Source organism: Homalodisca vitripennis, chromosome 1, assembly GCF_021130785.1.
Source record: "Homalodisca vitripennis isolate AUS2020 chromosome 1, UT_GWSS_2.1, whole genome shotgun sequence".
In the NCBI taxonomy this organism is placed as follows: Eukaryota; Metazoa; Arthropoda; class Insecta; order Hemiptera; family Cicadellidae; genus Homalodisca; species Homalodisca vitripennis.
Genome location: NC_060207.1, coordinates 82,215,074 through 82,229,921, shown reverse-complemented (window position 1 = coordinate 82,229,921; position 14,848 = coordinate 82,215,074). Strand labels below are relative to the sequence as shown.

The 14,848-nt window shown below is 31.3% G+C and overlaps 1 protein-coding gene across 2 annotated transcripts in view; it reads right to left on the bottom strand.

Annotated features, from left to right (window-relative positions):
- LOC124365743 (serine/threonine-protein kinase Aurora-2-like) overlaps positions 1-14,848 on the bottom strand; it is a 38,632-nt gene continuing 23,784 nt past the window's right edge. For both annotated transcript variants that reach the window (XM_046821737.1, XM_046821745.1), the window contains exons 5-9: positions 9,112-9,303; positions 7,823-7,957; positions 4,651-4,809; positions 3,236-3,467; positions 1-979 (exon numbers count right to left, since the gene is read on the bottom strand). In XM_046821737.1, the coding sequence (XP_046677693.1) occupies positions 884-979; positions 3,236-3,467; positions 4,651-4,809; positions 7,823-7,957; positions 9,112-9,303 (814 nt within the window). In that variant the 3' untranslated portion in view covers positions 1-883. The remainder of the gene's footprint in view (positions 980-3,235; positions 3,468-4,650; positions 4,810-7,822; positions 7,958-9,111; positions 9,304-14,848) is intronic.

The following is a 14,848-nucleotide window of genomic DNA, read 5'->3' as shown; positions in this document are numbered from 1 at the left end:
TGCATTAAAAACTTCAACTTTATTGGTGTCAACAATAACACAAATGCTATATTAAAAAATAAGTATTTACACAAAAATTACAACATTCATTGTTGGCTCATTCTTACAACTTTACTACTTTTGACTGACTTAAATTCTCATATATTCAATATATATTAATATATTATTGTTGGTGGTAAGAAAAGGGTGGGGGAAATTGTTAAGTTTTGCTAAAGTTATGTTAAATGATTTATAAAAATAGAAACCATAATGACAATGACCATTATAATTTTAGTTTTGTCTAACAAGAAATTGGACTTGAAATATATCCTAACATAGCATTAAATCTATAACAAATGATTCCAGCATATATTTAATTACAGAGTAAGTTTTATCACACATTTCAAACAAAAATTTACATCATTTATGACATTTATCTCTCTTAGGTTTCAGTGTTATTCATACATACTACAGAAGATTCAAATCAGTCTTCGAAATTTTAAAATCATACCTGATTATATGACTATTTATGTGATATATAAATAAAACGTGTACGTGTTCATAGCTTGTCAATGTAATAAACATCATCAATTAATCAAAGTGAATTCCAGAATTTTTATTATAATGCAGATTAATTGAGTTCAACGATTACACTTTTTTTAAAGGCACATACTTAGTCATAAAGATCTGGTTAATGAATTGTTAATGAATATTCCAAATACAGTACTTACAATTTAGTGACTTACACTATACATTAAAGAAAACTGTATAACCTTACAAACATTGATAGTAAAAGAATCATAATTAATAAATATATTACAAATAAACTTAAAACTATGAGTTTTATATCTAAATGAAGTTGGTTGAAAATAAATAGTCAACTTTAAAATAACAGGAAATGATTCTAGCTGCTGGGAACAGTAGAGGTGTGTGTGACAACCCATTCGTGAGTGATAACTTTAGCAATGGGCAGCCGTTTCTGTGAGTCAACTACAAGAAGCTGGAACAGATATAATTTTATTTCAAATAAATTATAAAACAAACAGCTTTTAAGGTTTTTGAAAGTATTCAATGAAAAGAAATACATTCCATTTTTATTATATGTGAGATTGTCTACAAAGTACCTGCCCTGCAGATTCATCTCGTAGTTGGAGGAAGTGATTGTCCCAAACAAGTACTTACAGTGAAAGGGAACTCTTCCCACCACGCAGTGTCAGCATTCCATGCAGTATGCTGTCTCATTTTTCTGCATATGTTAAATGTTGTGTTCCACCAGGACAGAACATTTATATCAAAGAATTTGCATCAAGATAATACTCTGACTGCAGCGAGTGCCTTATGGCACAGAATATGATTGAGGTAGCCAAGATTACTCAGTATAAACAGTGAAGGTGTTAAGATGGCCGCTTTTTATGAATGGTTCATGTTCTGGCAACCCTGACATCATACAAATATCCAAATGTGTTTATTCAGAAATAAAGAAAATGTATCACTCCACTGATTCAAAACTAGACAAAGAACTAGGAATAAAAAGAAATTTGAAAAATTAAATTATTAGTCAAGACACAGTGCAATGAAAATGGCCTCAACTGTGGTAAAGTTGTGACCAAATTCTTTACCATGACTACAAATGGCCAACTAAATGTCCAACCAATTTAACATTCCTCAATTAAACATGACATAAAACAACTTTTTAACCTCGTTATAGTAATGTAAAAGGTCCTTGTAAATTTAGTTTAATTTTTACAAAAACCCTTCTAAAAGAAACAAGATTTGCACATTTGCAACAAAATGCATACAATGAACAACAATAATCACGTCACACTAGTCCATGTTTTGCCAAAACTTAATAAATTGCAAGTAGACATGTAATCACAATGGTAAAGACCATAAAGAAAAAACATATCAACATTACGACTCGCAAAATTGCTTCTTCGCATAATTCTTGGATTAAACTTTTTCCAGAACTGCCTTGAAATACACAAACTTCACTTTTATTATTAAAGCTACTTTACTTTAGTTCAACTAGTATAAGGAGTAGCATAAATAAACCCATAATAAGCTAAGAGCTTATACTAAAATGTAAATTATAGTTGAAGTTGTCAGTACCAGTGAAGCAACAAATGATATTATGACAAATGTTGTCTTACTTCAACTTACATAACATCAACTTCAGATATAGGTTTCAAGATTCAAAATGGTACATAATACATGTTGAATGTGTGGGAGATGAGAAGAAAAGAATTACAGCAAATAGATCCATATCAATCTAGCTGAAACAAGATGGAACTTAATTCAGGAGGTTGTAAGAACTATCCGATGGCAACGTTTCCCCTGAAACTTGTTTGCATGTTCATACATGTTCTGCTCAACGAAAAATGATATTAATTTTAAACAATAATTCATATACCTGTATCCAAATTTAGCTGTTTAAACCAAAATTTTTGTATATCAATTTTGGAACACAAGGGAATAATTTTTTAGAATTTATAGAAAAACACAAAAGAATTGGAAAGAATAGGTTGAATTTAAGGTTTTTATGATTACAGAAAGCATAAAGCCAGGTTTTAACATAAGAGTGTTGATAAAGTAAGAAGAGCAGGCAATATTGTAGCGGCCAAATGTTTCTTTCTATCCAATATTTCAGTTCATTTAAAAAAATTGCAATTTTTTTTAAATTACACACAACACAAATAAAATGAACTAAATGTGTTGCTAGGAAGGTTGGAGCAATAATGTCTAGGAATGCAACTCGCACCTAACTGTAGCCCAAACATCAGCTTACAGACCTTGTTGGGGCCTTGTACGAAAGACCTTATTCAATAGTGTATGGAGAATCATTGACCAAACATTTGTGCATCCCAACTTAAAGCAAACCGGTTCTGTCAGAACAGAGGTTCGGCCAACTTGATACAGTTTATGCATCATCACACACTATCAAAACCCTTCAGCCCAAAACTGTCTACCATTCTACCAAGATGAAAGAAACAACAAACCAAGTTAAATAATATCCTACTTTGTAGATTTTAATATACCCTTCTTTTCTACCAATTCTCAAAAATAAATCCTCACTCTTCCAAAATCAATCCCCAAAACATTTGAGTTAATTGAGTTAGCTATTAAACCAAGAATTACTAAGTAATGAACTTAAAAATTGAAATAATATATATTCGTACATCTTGACTGACAGCTTTGATATATTTGTCAAAAAATGATACACCTTTATACATAAATGTTCTGTTGATTGTCGTGTTACCTTGCTTATGAGGTCCCTCGCAAGCCCTGAGACATAGGGTGGAAAGGTGTACAGGGCTCTCTGGATGCGGTAATAAGTGTCGTCATAGGTGGCAGCCTCAAATGGCGGTTTGCCTGTGATGAGTTCAAAACACAGCACTCCTAAACTCCAAATGTCCACTGTTGCATCGTGAGGGTGACCTGACACCATTTCCGGGGGCAGGTAGTCAAGGGTACCACAAAGAGTGTCTCTTCTACAACACAATAATAGTTATTAAGTCTAGCTTATATACTCAAATTCTAAAATAATTATTTAAAATATTATTTTAGATATGATCCTCCAAACGAAACGAGCACAAGATGCTAATGTCAAGAACTGCAATTGGTCCAAAGGTAGTAATACCTCCCAAAGCCCACGAGCAAGCTCAAACAGAACAAAAGTGCTGGTAGTGAGGGTTCTTCTAGCCATGTGGGCAGGATTGGTAAAATATAGAAGCAGCAGTGTCAAACTGCTCAGTATAGTGGTGAAAAGTTGTTTACTGATTCCAATAATTATATCTAAAGACCTACACAAATTTATTTAAAAGAAAAATGTTGTAAATTTTATCATCTAAAAATGTAATTATGCAAACTTAAAAATTTGGTCCAGAATAAAATGTTGCATTTAGCAATAAAGAACAGAACATAATATGAAATTTCCTGGTTGGAAAAGCAAAAAGACCACAAGCTCTCTGAAACAAAAAGAGCACAAACAATAGTTTTGACTTACATGTTTTATATATATACTTAAGCGTAATACATAGGTGTTAAAGAAATAGATTTCTGAAGTTCCTGTCTATGACTAGGGTCAATATAGTTGTTAACTTCCACCAAATAGGAGATACAGATAAGCAAATGTTTAGGCAAAACTGGCCTACATTCAGACCACAGGAACAGAAGCTATTACATGTTCAGTCTCACAAAAAACTTGAGTACACAAACAGATTATCAACAAGATTCTCAAGTTCCAGTGTTAATTGTACTCCATTTATTAGAGTTCATATGAGAGAAATTATTAGGTTTTCCCTAATCAATCAAATTTCCAAACTTTTCCAAGTCAATAAAAAGTGCTCTGTAAAAGTCAATAAAATACATCTGTGCTCTGTTTAACCAAAGTCTAGATTAAAGTATACCAATTAAATTACTGACTACACAACACTGACCATTCCACCTTCAATGAGTCCTTGGTCAAACTGATAATTTTCTTATTTTACAAGCCATCAATAACACACCACTTGCATTTATTATTAAAGACACTCAACACCACCACATATTTTTGGAGTACGTTGTGATTTTGGTGTTACTCATGTATTATACTTATCTATACAAACTTGTAAATCCCTTGTAATAAAATGTGTTGAGATGCTTTTAAAAGGAAACTAAAAAAATATGGCAGACCTGGAGGAGGGAGCGTGGACTGACCAGCCGAAGTCAGCTATCTTCAGCTCTCCCTTGCCACCCAGCAACAGATTCTCTGGCTTGATGTCTCTATGTATGACGTTCTTAGCGTGGCAATAGTGCAATGCATTCGCTAACTGGAGAACTAATGATGCAGCCCTGGAACAAATTCAAGAGTACCAAAAATGAATATTTTTATGAAATCTGAGACTATCAACAATCACTCAACACCAACTGTCTCAAAAAGTGAGTTCAGCAACAACAGTGCCATTTACCCACTATCTCATCGATATTTTAATTATGATTCATAAGTTATGGTCAAATCCAGAATTTTTAAACCTCACAACTGTTTTGAATCTATAAAAATCAATTTGGATTTTAAAATTTCAAATTCTAGTAATTTTTTTATATAGAATCTTTACTAAACCAATGTCTTCCATTCTTAATATATGCAGACATTACAGTGTGTGCCCTACCACTGGGAAAACCCGAGACTGAAAGGCAGACAAACTGCGTCCTCTGTTCTACATTTAGAAATAACTATTGTATTTATTGACATTCACACTAGAATGCATCTGGACGCTCTTAGTTAGGTTTGGTACTTCAATAATACAATAACATCTTGTAGAATGAGCTTAGGTGTTCTGTTACATTACATTTGTTATTTGTAAAGAAACATTTTTGCAAAAGCAATACCTATCATTGCTACCAAACTAGATTTTTTTATTACTTAAACTTACCATCCACCAAACTTCAAAAAGTTTTAAAGAGCCATAGTTATGTTCAAATTAAGACGTTTAATGCCTTACCTTCATATATGAAAGAACTACAACTGTCAAGAAAAGATTAACTAAATTTTTAATTATAACTGTACATTATTCTGTATGCAAGTAGGTAATATCATTTAAATTGTTTTACATTATCTTATATTAGCTGATGTTATTTATTAAACCGAAATGACAACACTTATTGCTTTCGTATATTAATGGTTAATAAATGATTTCATTAATTTTATTTAAGTTTTATTTGTAAACAGCAGTTAGTTGTGTGTTTTGTAAAGTTCAAAGCTTGAAAAAATGTGAATAAAATATTTTGGTTTCCTATTTATTAGCTCATATTTATTTATATAAGAAATGTATAAACAATGTATATTATAATAATATTCTTAGAATAGCATTTCAGATCCGCACATATTCTGTCACTGCCGCTCCATTGTCACTGCAAATTCAAGCAGCTTCAGCTGCCAGGTGTCACACTCGCAATGAGCTAACCCTTCGAAGACACCCGATAACAAAAAAAGCAATCCAAGAATACCCCTCTATGTTAAAGGGCTTTGCAGAGGTTCAATGAAATAGCCCTATTTTAGAACTAAATCATATCCTTTACCTTACATTTTTCATATGGTAGGTTATAAAATGGGCTTCTATAATTTATGTCTTTTATCAGCAACAGTATGGACATGTACGTATTACTTATAAAACATATTCTAAACTTAAAACTTTTTAATATCAATATATGCCCCTGAGCAATGACAAAAATATTTAGATGCAAACATACATAGGCCCTACTATATTTTGCAGAGGAAATTTATACAACTACAAAAATAGCCAAACCAACAAAAATTAACAACCATCTGTTGTAAAACAACGATTATTCAATAATTTGATTATCTATGTACACTTTTTATACACAAAGTAAAACAAAAATATGCTCTAGTAATCAGTTACTTGTGTATTGCTGATCTGTTGTCATCAGCGAATAAACACCGCAGACTCGAAGTAATGCATAAACACAAATAAATATGGAAATTACTTAATATTATTTACATAACTACAACAATTTATTAAATGAATTATTAGTATATAGTTTTTCCAAACTCAAAGTATGAAAATAACATGTAGTAGCAATCAGTAATTTATACTGTCATGTATTTATCTGTTGTCAGCAAATAGACACACTAGATTCACAACAATACATATACATAAACATAAAAAATACAAACTTTAAGCAAAACTACTATTAAAAAATTACTAGCATTTGCTAATTAAGTTATCTACCTACAGAGTTGTCATACATAAAGTACATAAAAATAAAAAAATCACATTTTAGCGATCAGTAATTTACATACGGTAATCAGCTGAATCCGTGAAAATATGTTAGTGATCACTAATTTGTATAATGCTGATCAAACGATAATTGCAAATCTCTGCAAATTCGAATATTAAAATTCATCCAGAAATAATTAAGAAACAAATTTATTTGTGAATTATTATTTTATAAAGAAAATTAAATACTAAGTTTTAACAACTAGAAAACAAGTTATAATACCAACACATCTAGAGAAAAAATTACAAATAATTTTATTCCAATTTGCATTACTTATAGTGCATGAAATATTTGACAATTGTGTAAACTCCATTTCTCAATAAGCTTTTACATAAAATGTAAATAAAATCAGAATGTCATAAGAAATGTCTGATTATAAAAATGTAATATAGTATTCTAATCTATAAATATATCCAGGTGTTAAACTTCAGTTAAATAATAATTTTTTACCTTAAAACCTTAACTTTTCTAAAAAAACTTTATACTATGCAATTAGTGATTTTTAAGTTTTTCATCATTTAACACATCAAGCAAATTAAAAATATATTTAATTTTGCCACATTAAATAGTCTAAAACACCTTATCAGCATAACAAATTCAGTTCAAAAATTTGTTATTTGGATTTTGTTTTAAAATGCAAATAAAATCACGGTTTCCTCAATAATTTACTAATACTTTTTCTATAACTATCTCTTAGTACAGGACTGACTCATAATCATTACTTGGCTCAGTTCAAGAGTATTCTTATATTAGTGGGGTGGAGGGAAAGAGCAGGCTTAACTTCGATGTTAAGAAGAAACCTTAGAGAAAGAGAAGATGATAAAAAAACAATTACTTCATTCTATTTTATGTCTACATGTGTTTATTCTTCCTCCGGATTACAAATATTCAAATTTGGATAAGCTAAGAATTCCTGTTGTAAGCTGTCTCTGGATAGTTCTTGTACTTCTAAGATGATACTGTAATTTAATTTGAGCTAAAAGCTAAATTATATACACACTATTAAATAACAAGCAGAAAAAGTAAAAGAAAGATAAGATATCTTTGTTATAACTAACAATGTTACCTGGGTTCTGTAAATCTCTTTTCAGGCTGTGACTGCAGTTCTTTGTACAATTCTCCCTTTGGCGCATATTCCAGGATCATGTAAACCCGGGTCTCATCGTGGAAATATCCGTACAGTTTAAGGATGTTTGGATGCCTGTAAACATGGTCATTTTCACTGCACTTTTTAACAATTTTTACTTCAGTGTGTTTACAGTGTTGTATTTCCTTTTGTGATTTTCCCAGGAAAAATACAGTTTCTATTGAAAATTACATAATCCATACATTTTCAGCTAAACATTAACGCTTATCTACAAAATTTGTAATTTAGGTATCTCTGTGCAAAGTTAAGGCTGAGTGCAATCTTTCTCAACTCAATCTTTGAGGTAACTCGAAGTGAAGAGACAACCAACTAGAATGTTCTCTACAGGCTGAGAAAGACTACAGTGAAATCTAAAATTTCTAATTATGTGTTCAATATGTGTACTTTTATGTGTTCTTTCAATCAGTGAACCCTAGAAGATAGTTTTCAATGTAAATCTGCTGATTTTCCTATCAACTAGGGACAATCCCTGACTTTCAGCCCAATTAATTCAAACCTAACTAAACAGATAGTTAGTTCTGCTGTGATAAAAAAATGTTCAAACAGAACAGTTGATTACCTTTAAAAGGCTCTTTCAGTTAATAATATTTGTTTTTCGTAATGCAATTTAGAGACAAAGATGGGATTTTCCATAACTTTAGTGGGTGTAGCCCAAAGGAATATTCAAAATAAAAATAGGCTTATTTGTTAACCAAGGACCCCAAAAATTTCCATGTAAGATATTACAGTATAATCGAACCAGTCGTTTTTACGTGATTGAATAATATATAAACAAACACATAGACAGACACCATTAGATTTATATAATAGTATAGATATGTGATAAGTAAAGTTGATTGTGACTTTGTTAACTTCAGTGCTGAAGATTATCAATTGTCTTAGACAGGACTGTTAAGTGCCACAACTGCTTTAATATAGCTTGAGACAGTGAATTATATTTAATAGAGATTTGATCCATCAATGTCTTTATCCAGCTCACAGGCAACATTATAAACAGGCTTACTAAAAGTAAACTCCTTAAAAATTTTGAGATTTCTAAAAGCTGACTTCAGTTAAAGTTGAATAAAAGAAACTTGGATTTAATACTGACAATCCTAGAAAGCATAAAGTTATTCACTTCTCCAACCCGAACAGCTTTATGAATAACTTACACAACGACTAAGTGGTAATCAGTTTCAAATTATAATCAATTGAATAAGTGTTCTCACCTTAAATGTGATTGTATTTCAATTTCTCGCCTCAGTTGATGTTCCACTCCAGCTTTCTGGATCTGAGACTTGAACAATACTTTTAAAGCTACTATGAATTTAGATTGTTTCTCTCTTGCTAGGTAGACATTTCCAAACTTTCCTTTTCCTAGGGCTCTACCAATATCAAAGTCTGGCAAAGTCCACTTCCTTCTGTAAAAAATAAACAAATTATTATTTGTAAAACTTCTAAAGACACAATGAAATACTAGTGCCAGTTATGCTCAAGAATGAGATTTGAATGTGATTTGTATTGATTAAATACTAAATGCTAATACAAATTTATTTAATCCACACTTTTGTGTGTATCCAGCAGAACTCCACTTATCCAAAATCTGTTTTATCTTAATCAATTTTATTAGACAATAGACAAATATTTATTGTACAATACGTTTTCTGGTATCACAATGTAATAAAAACTGGTACATAGTCAATGATTAAAAACTACATAACTAAACTTATTCTAAAACATTACTTTCATACTTATAAAAAATAACTTTTGACACATTGATCTATAAAACATAAAAAAACATTGATTAAATCTAAGGCTAAACCCATTGTAGATATTTTTAAAGATATATTTTTACTATTCGTTATCATCATAAACTATCTTCAAAGAATTCATTTATACTATAATATGTTTTTTGACAAAGTACTTCTTTTAATTTTTTTGTAAATGTAGATAAGGGAAGTTTTTTATATGCCTGTGGAATATTATTATATAATTTCAAACCTAGATAAAGAGGACTAGTTTCAAATTTTTTTAGTTTATGTGCCGGATATTGAAACAAATTACAATTTCTTGTGTGATATCTATGATTAAATTTGTATTTTTCAAATTGATCAGGATTCTTATGTACTAATTTAAGCATTTCCAAAATGTATATACATGGCAAAGTAAGGATGTTACATTTTTAAATAACGGTTTACATGTTGTTCTTGAGTTGCAATGACCTATTGTTCTAATAATTGACTTTTGACTAATAATGAGTTTTTTCACATCTGAGCAGTTACCCCACAAAGTAATTCCATAACTCAACATCGAGTATACATGGGCATAATATACAGTTAAACCAACTTCCAAAGATGTTATTCGAACTAGTATACTCAAAGCATATCTGGTTGAATTAAGTTTCTTATTTAACATATTGATATGGTCAGAAAAATGTAATTTAGTGTCTAAATGTATGCCTAAAAATTTTACTACGTGTGTATTATTACTAAACCCTTTACAAAAATTATCATTTCTTAATTTAAAGCGTAATGTATTAGTCTTGTCTCGATTTAACAACAGACCGTGAGTAAGGAAAATTTTGTGAAGTTTGTCAATGACATCTTTGGTGTCAAGTTCTAAGTCACTCAACATTTTCCGTCTAATTAGAGCAGTTGTATCATCTGCATATAAAAAGAGGGTACAAACTTCTTTAGGGAGGTAATTTGGCAGATCATTGACATAGATAATGAATAACAATGGGCCTAATATTGACCCTTGGGGTACACTATGTTTTACATCTGCCCAATTAGAATAATATTTTCCTGATTTATTAGTAATAACTGTCCTCTGTTTACGGTTAAATAAATAAGAATGTAATAGTGTAAGAGCTGTGCCTTTGACACCCATTCTTCTTAACTTTGTCAGCAAAAGTGTGTGGTTTACACAATCAAAAGCCTTAGATCAGTCACAGAAAACTCCTGCAGTGTAACTTGACTCATCCAAGGCTTCAATGGTACTGTTTACGAAAGAGCTGCTTGTGTACTAGAATTTTTTCTAAAGCCATACTGCTCTTTACATAATTTGTTATTAGATTCTAAAAAGTCTGCTATGGATAATTTTTTCATAAATTTTTGAAATCGAACTTAGAAGAGAAATTGGTCTATAACTGTTTATTTCACTACGTGAACCCTTTTTATGTATTGGGTGAATTTCTGATAACTTCAATAGTTCAGGAAAAATTCCTTCACATAAGGACTTATTTATAAGTCCACTTAGAACATCAGAGATTGTATCAACAGACCATCTAAGTATCTTATTAGGGATCTCATCCCATCCACTTGAACTACTGTTGCTCAGATTTAAAATTATATTTTTGACCTCAGTTTTGTTAGTGGGTGAAATAACTTGCAACTCAATGTCATTTTGTTCACATGTAAGATAATGAAGGGAGTAATGTGACAGGAACTTTTGGAACTTTTAATATCTCTACTATATTTGTATATTGATTGTTGAAAAGTTTAGCTACAGATATCGGGTCATCTATCTCCTTATCATTAATCTTTAATTTAATGTCATTTTTAGTGATTTTATTAAGACCTAGTTCATCTTTAATTACATTCCACATTGCCTTAGTTTTGTTTTTAGAATCTATTATATAAGAACTATTACACGATTTCTTCGCTTCCACAACAACCTTATTGAACATTTTTTTTTTATTTTTTGACATAACTTAGAAATAAAGGATCTGTACAGTACTTTGATTGAATATGAAGCCTTCTTTTATGTTCAGAGGATTTTATGATTCCCTGAGTAATCCATTTCTTTGGTTTTCTCCTTTGCTTGGAAGAGATAGCATTGGCAGGAAAAATTTCATCAAGAGACAGCTTGATTATAGATCTTTTATAACTCTAATCAACAGACTTGTCAAGAATAAAGTATTCCATATAACAGGATAGTCTATCCACAAATAAGGGAACTTTTTTTATTGGAAATAATTGTTTTTAAAGATGTAAGAGTTATTTTTATTTCTGATATTTTTGCCTTTAGGCAGCTGAACAAGTAAAGCATTATGATCAGACAAACCTAGGTCAATATTTATATAGACGTTTTGTACATAATTAACACTTGTTAAAATATTGTCAATACATGTTTTAGAGGTCTTAGTAGTTCTTGAAGGTTGCCTTACATTTAGTGAGAAACCTGAACTAATGATTAGGTTCTCAAAGTACTTGACGGTAGAGTCATCCACCAACACATTTATATTGAAATCTGCTGCAATAATTACTTGTTTTTTTAGAGTTTCCTTTTGTAAACAATTTAAAAGGGCCCTGAATTTAATTAAAAACAATTTAGTGACGCAAATTCCAGGGATTCTATATATAGAAACTACTAGTAGATTTAAACATTCTATTTCTACAAACGATCCTTCAAAACATAGTTCTTCATTAAAAATATTTAAATCATTCCTTACTTTTATAAGAGGGAAAGATTCATGGACGAGAATGCAAGAACCACCCCTTGATGCATTTAAAAAAAAACCATCCGCTAATCTAAAGTTGGGTATTTTGTTTAAAACACATTTATTTTCCTCATCAACATTATGCTCATTCAAGCAAATAATTTGGATTAAATTGAAACTTTTAATTATTATTTCCAAACTTTCAAACTTACTTTTAATACTTTGAATGTTACAATGCAGTAAAAATCCGTCCTTTGACTGTGTTAGTACTTTGTGAATATTTTTGTCTAAGTTAAAAAGGTTGTTGCGGAATTGATTCAGTTTTTGAAACATTAATTTTACGACAACTATTTACAGGAGTAGAAAAACCAAGAAATACTGATCCATCCCTATCACTATTGGTACTATTACAAGGAGATAATACAGAAATGTTACAATCTTCATCATAACTATCATTTACACAGTAAGCTGTTGAGAGATCTAGTGCTTCAACAACACTTGGACCATTAATCCCTAACCCATTTGAGAGCAAAGACTGACTTTCAACACTGACACTGGACACTTGGGGTAATTGTAAAGTTAAATCATCTTGAGTTGAACTGCCATCTGCTGCTGTCTCCTCCATTTGAACTCTTCTAAAGTTTTTAGCTATAGGTAGTGGAGGAAATTCACTCATCTGTTCAAAGTCCTGAGCATTATTTTCCGAACTAAAACTACCAATATTGAATTGTGAGTAGCTCATACCATTACGTAGTATTTTTGTAGATCTTTCATCATGAGTAATAATGATAACTGAAGCTTTGGTGTTGCGTTGAAATCTTACAATGTTTTCAGCAAAACCCTCAGTAGGAATCATATCTCGGACACATCCCATCGGTGTGCATATGAGTACTTTAAACTTTCTTGCCTTGAAGTCATCTGTCAGCTGTATAAAGGCCTCATTATAAGCAGTTTTTGATGGTTTACTGTAGTAATTAGGCTTAGTTACAAGACCATGAACAGTAGCCCTGTCCACAGAAGCCTGGTATGTCAAGTTTTCACGGAGTAGGTCCGAAGAACACGGTCTACCAAAATGATTTCTGAACAAGACAGCAACTCCAGCACTCATGTTTTTATCATTATTAAAGTCTCTGGATATACAGTGAGAAAAAGCGTGAAACTCGTTATGTTTTAAATTGGTAATAACATAGTCCATATTCCCCTCAACAATATTGATACAGTTTTGAGAATGACCTATAAGCCTATCAAAGTTTAAAGGTTGCATCCTACATTTTTCATGTTTGGAATTTGTAGTCGTAATCTTTTCTAAATTTCCAGATTTGTTCCTAGACTGCCACCAGGAAAGAGCATTTAAAATTACATAAGCTAATTTTGATTTACCTCTGTTGTTTAAGTGGAGGCCGTGAGCGGTATAATGAAACCTCTTGAAACCACTCAAATTAATTAGGAAGACATCATCCAGCCTGTTTGTTAACTCAGTAATGTAGCTATTGACAAGTCTCAAATCATTGTTTTCTACACTGCTTAAACCTTTGTCATATCTAATTGGAACTGTAGTAATAAAGACAGGCCTGGGCTTACTAAGATGATGGAGTTTTAATTCCAAATTAGAATAAATATTCTGAAAATTTCCATTTAGACTATCATTACTTCCTCCTAAGAGGATGACTGAACTAGTATCATCCCATAAAGAAGCAGAGTCAGCCACTTGAGTCAGAGTAGTGTTAGCTCGCACATACCCAAAGCAGTTCACTTTGCCATTACTTAGCTCCTCCAATTTTGATGACAAAAGTGAACCTTGACTATCTGAACAAAGGTTCACTTTCATTTTAAACTGAAATTTAAATGTTGTGCCCTTCATACCAGTTTTACTTTTCCCACTGTAAGATTTATCAGTACCAATATAATTTTTCTTAATATGGTTCTTAATGCAATGATTTTTATCATATGATTCATTTTCTTTTGTACAAATTTCTGAGAGTCTATCTAAAATGCTGTACTTATTTGCAGTAACAGTCTGTGAGGTTGTATTATCCTGCATCAAAGAACACCGATGGTTAAAGCGTCCCTGCCCACTTTTCCTTTTCAGCACTGACCACTTCTCCATACCAGAAATAAGACTTAAAGAATCTTCAAATTCCTGTTGACACTTTGTATTTTTTGCAGCTGATACTTGCATGTAATCTTGCATGTCTCATGTGATGGCTGTCTTTCATGAATCTTTATTTTCTCTTTGGACTGGTTTGTTTCAAGATCTCCTTTGCCAGATATGTTAAATATTAGTTCTTTAGCAATTTCTTCTTTCAACTCCTTGTATTGTTTATTATATGTTAAGTACGTCATAATAGCACGCTTCCGAATTATATCTGAATCCCTGACTTCAAGATCACCAAAGCATGCCTCAACATCAAAGGTCTCATATTCTGTCTGAGCCGATATTCCCCTCACCAACCACTCCACAAAAATAAGCAAATATATATACCACATTCAATGCCATTTCTCTGCTGTACAGAGTTCACTACATT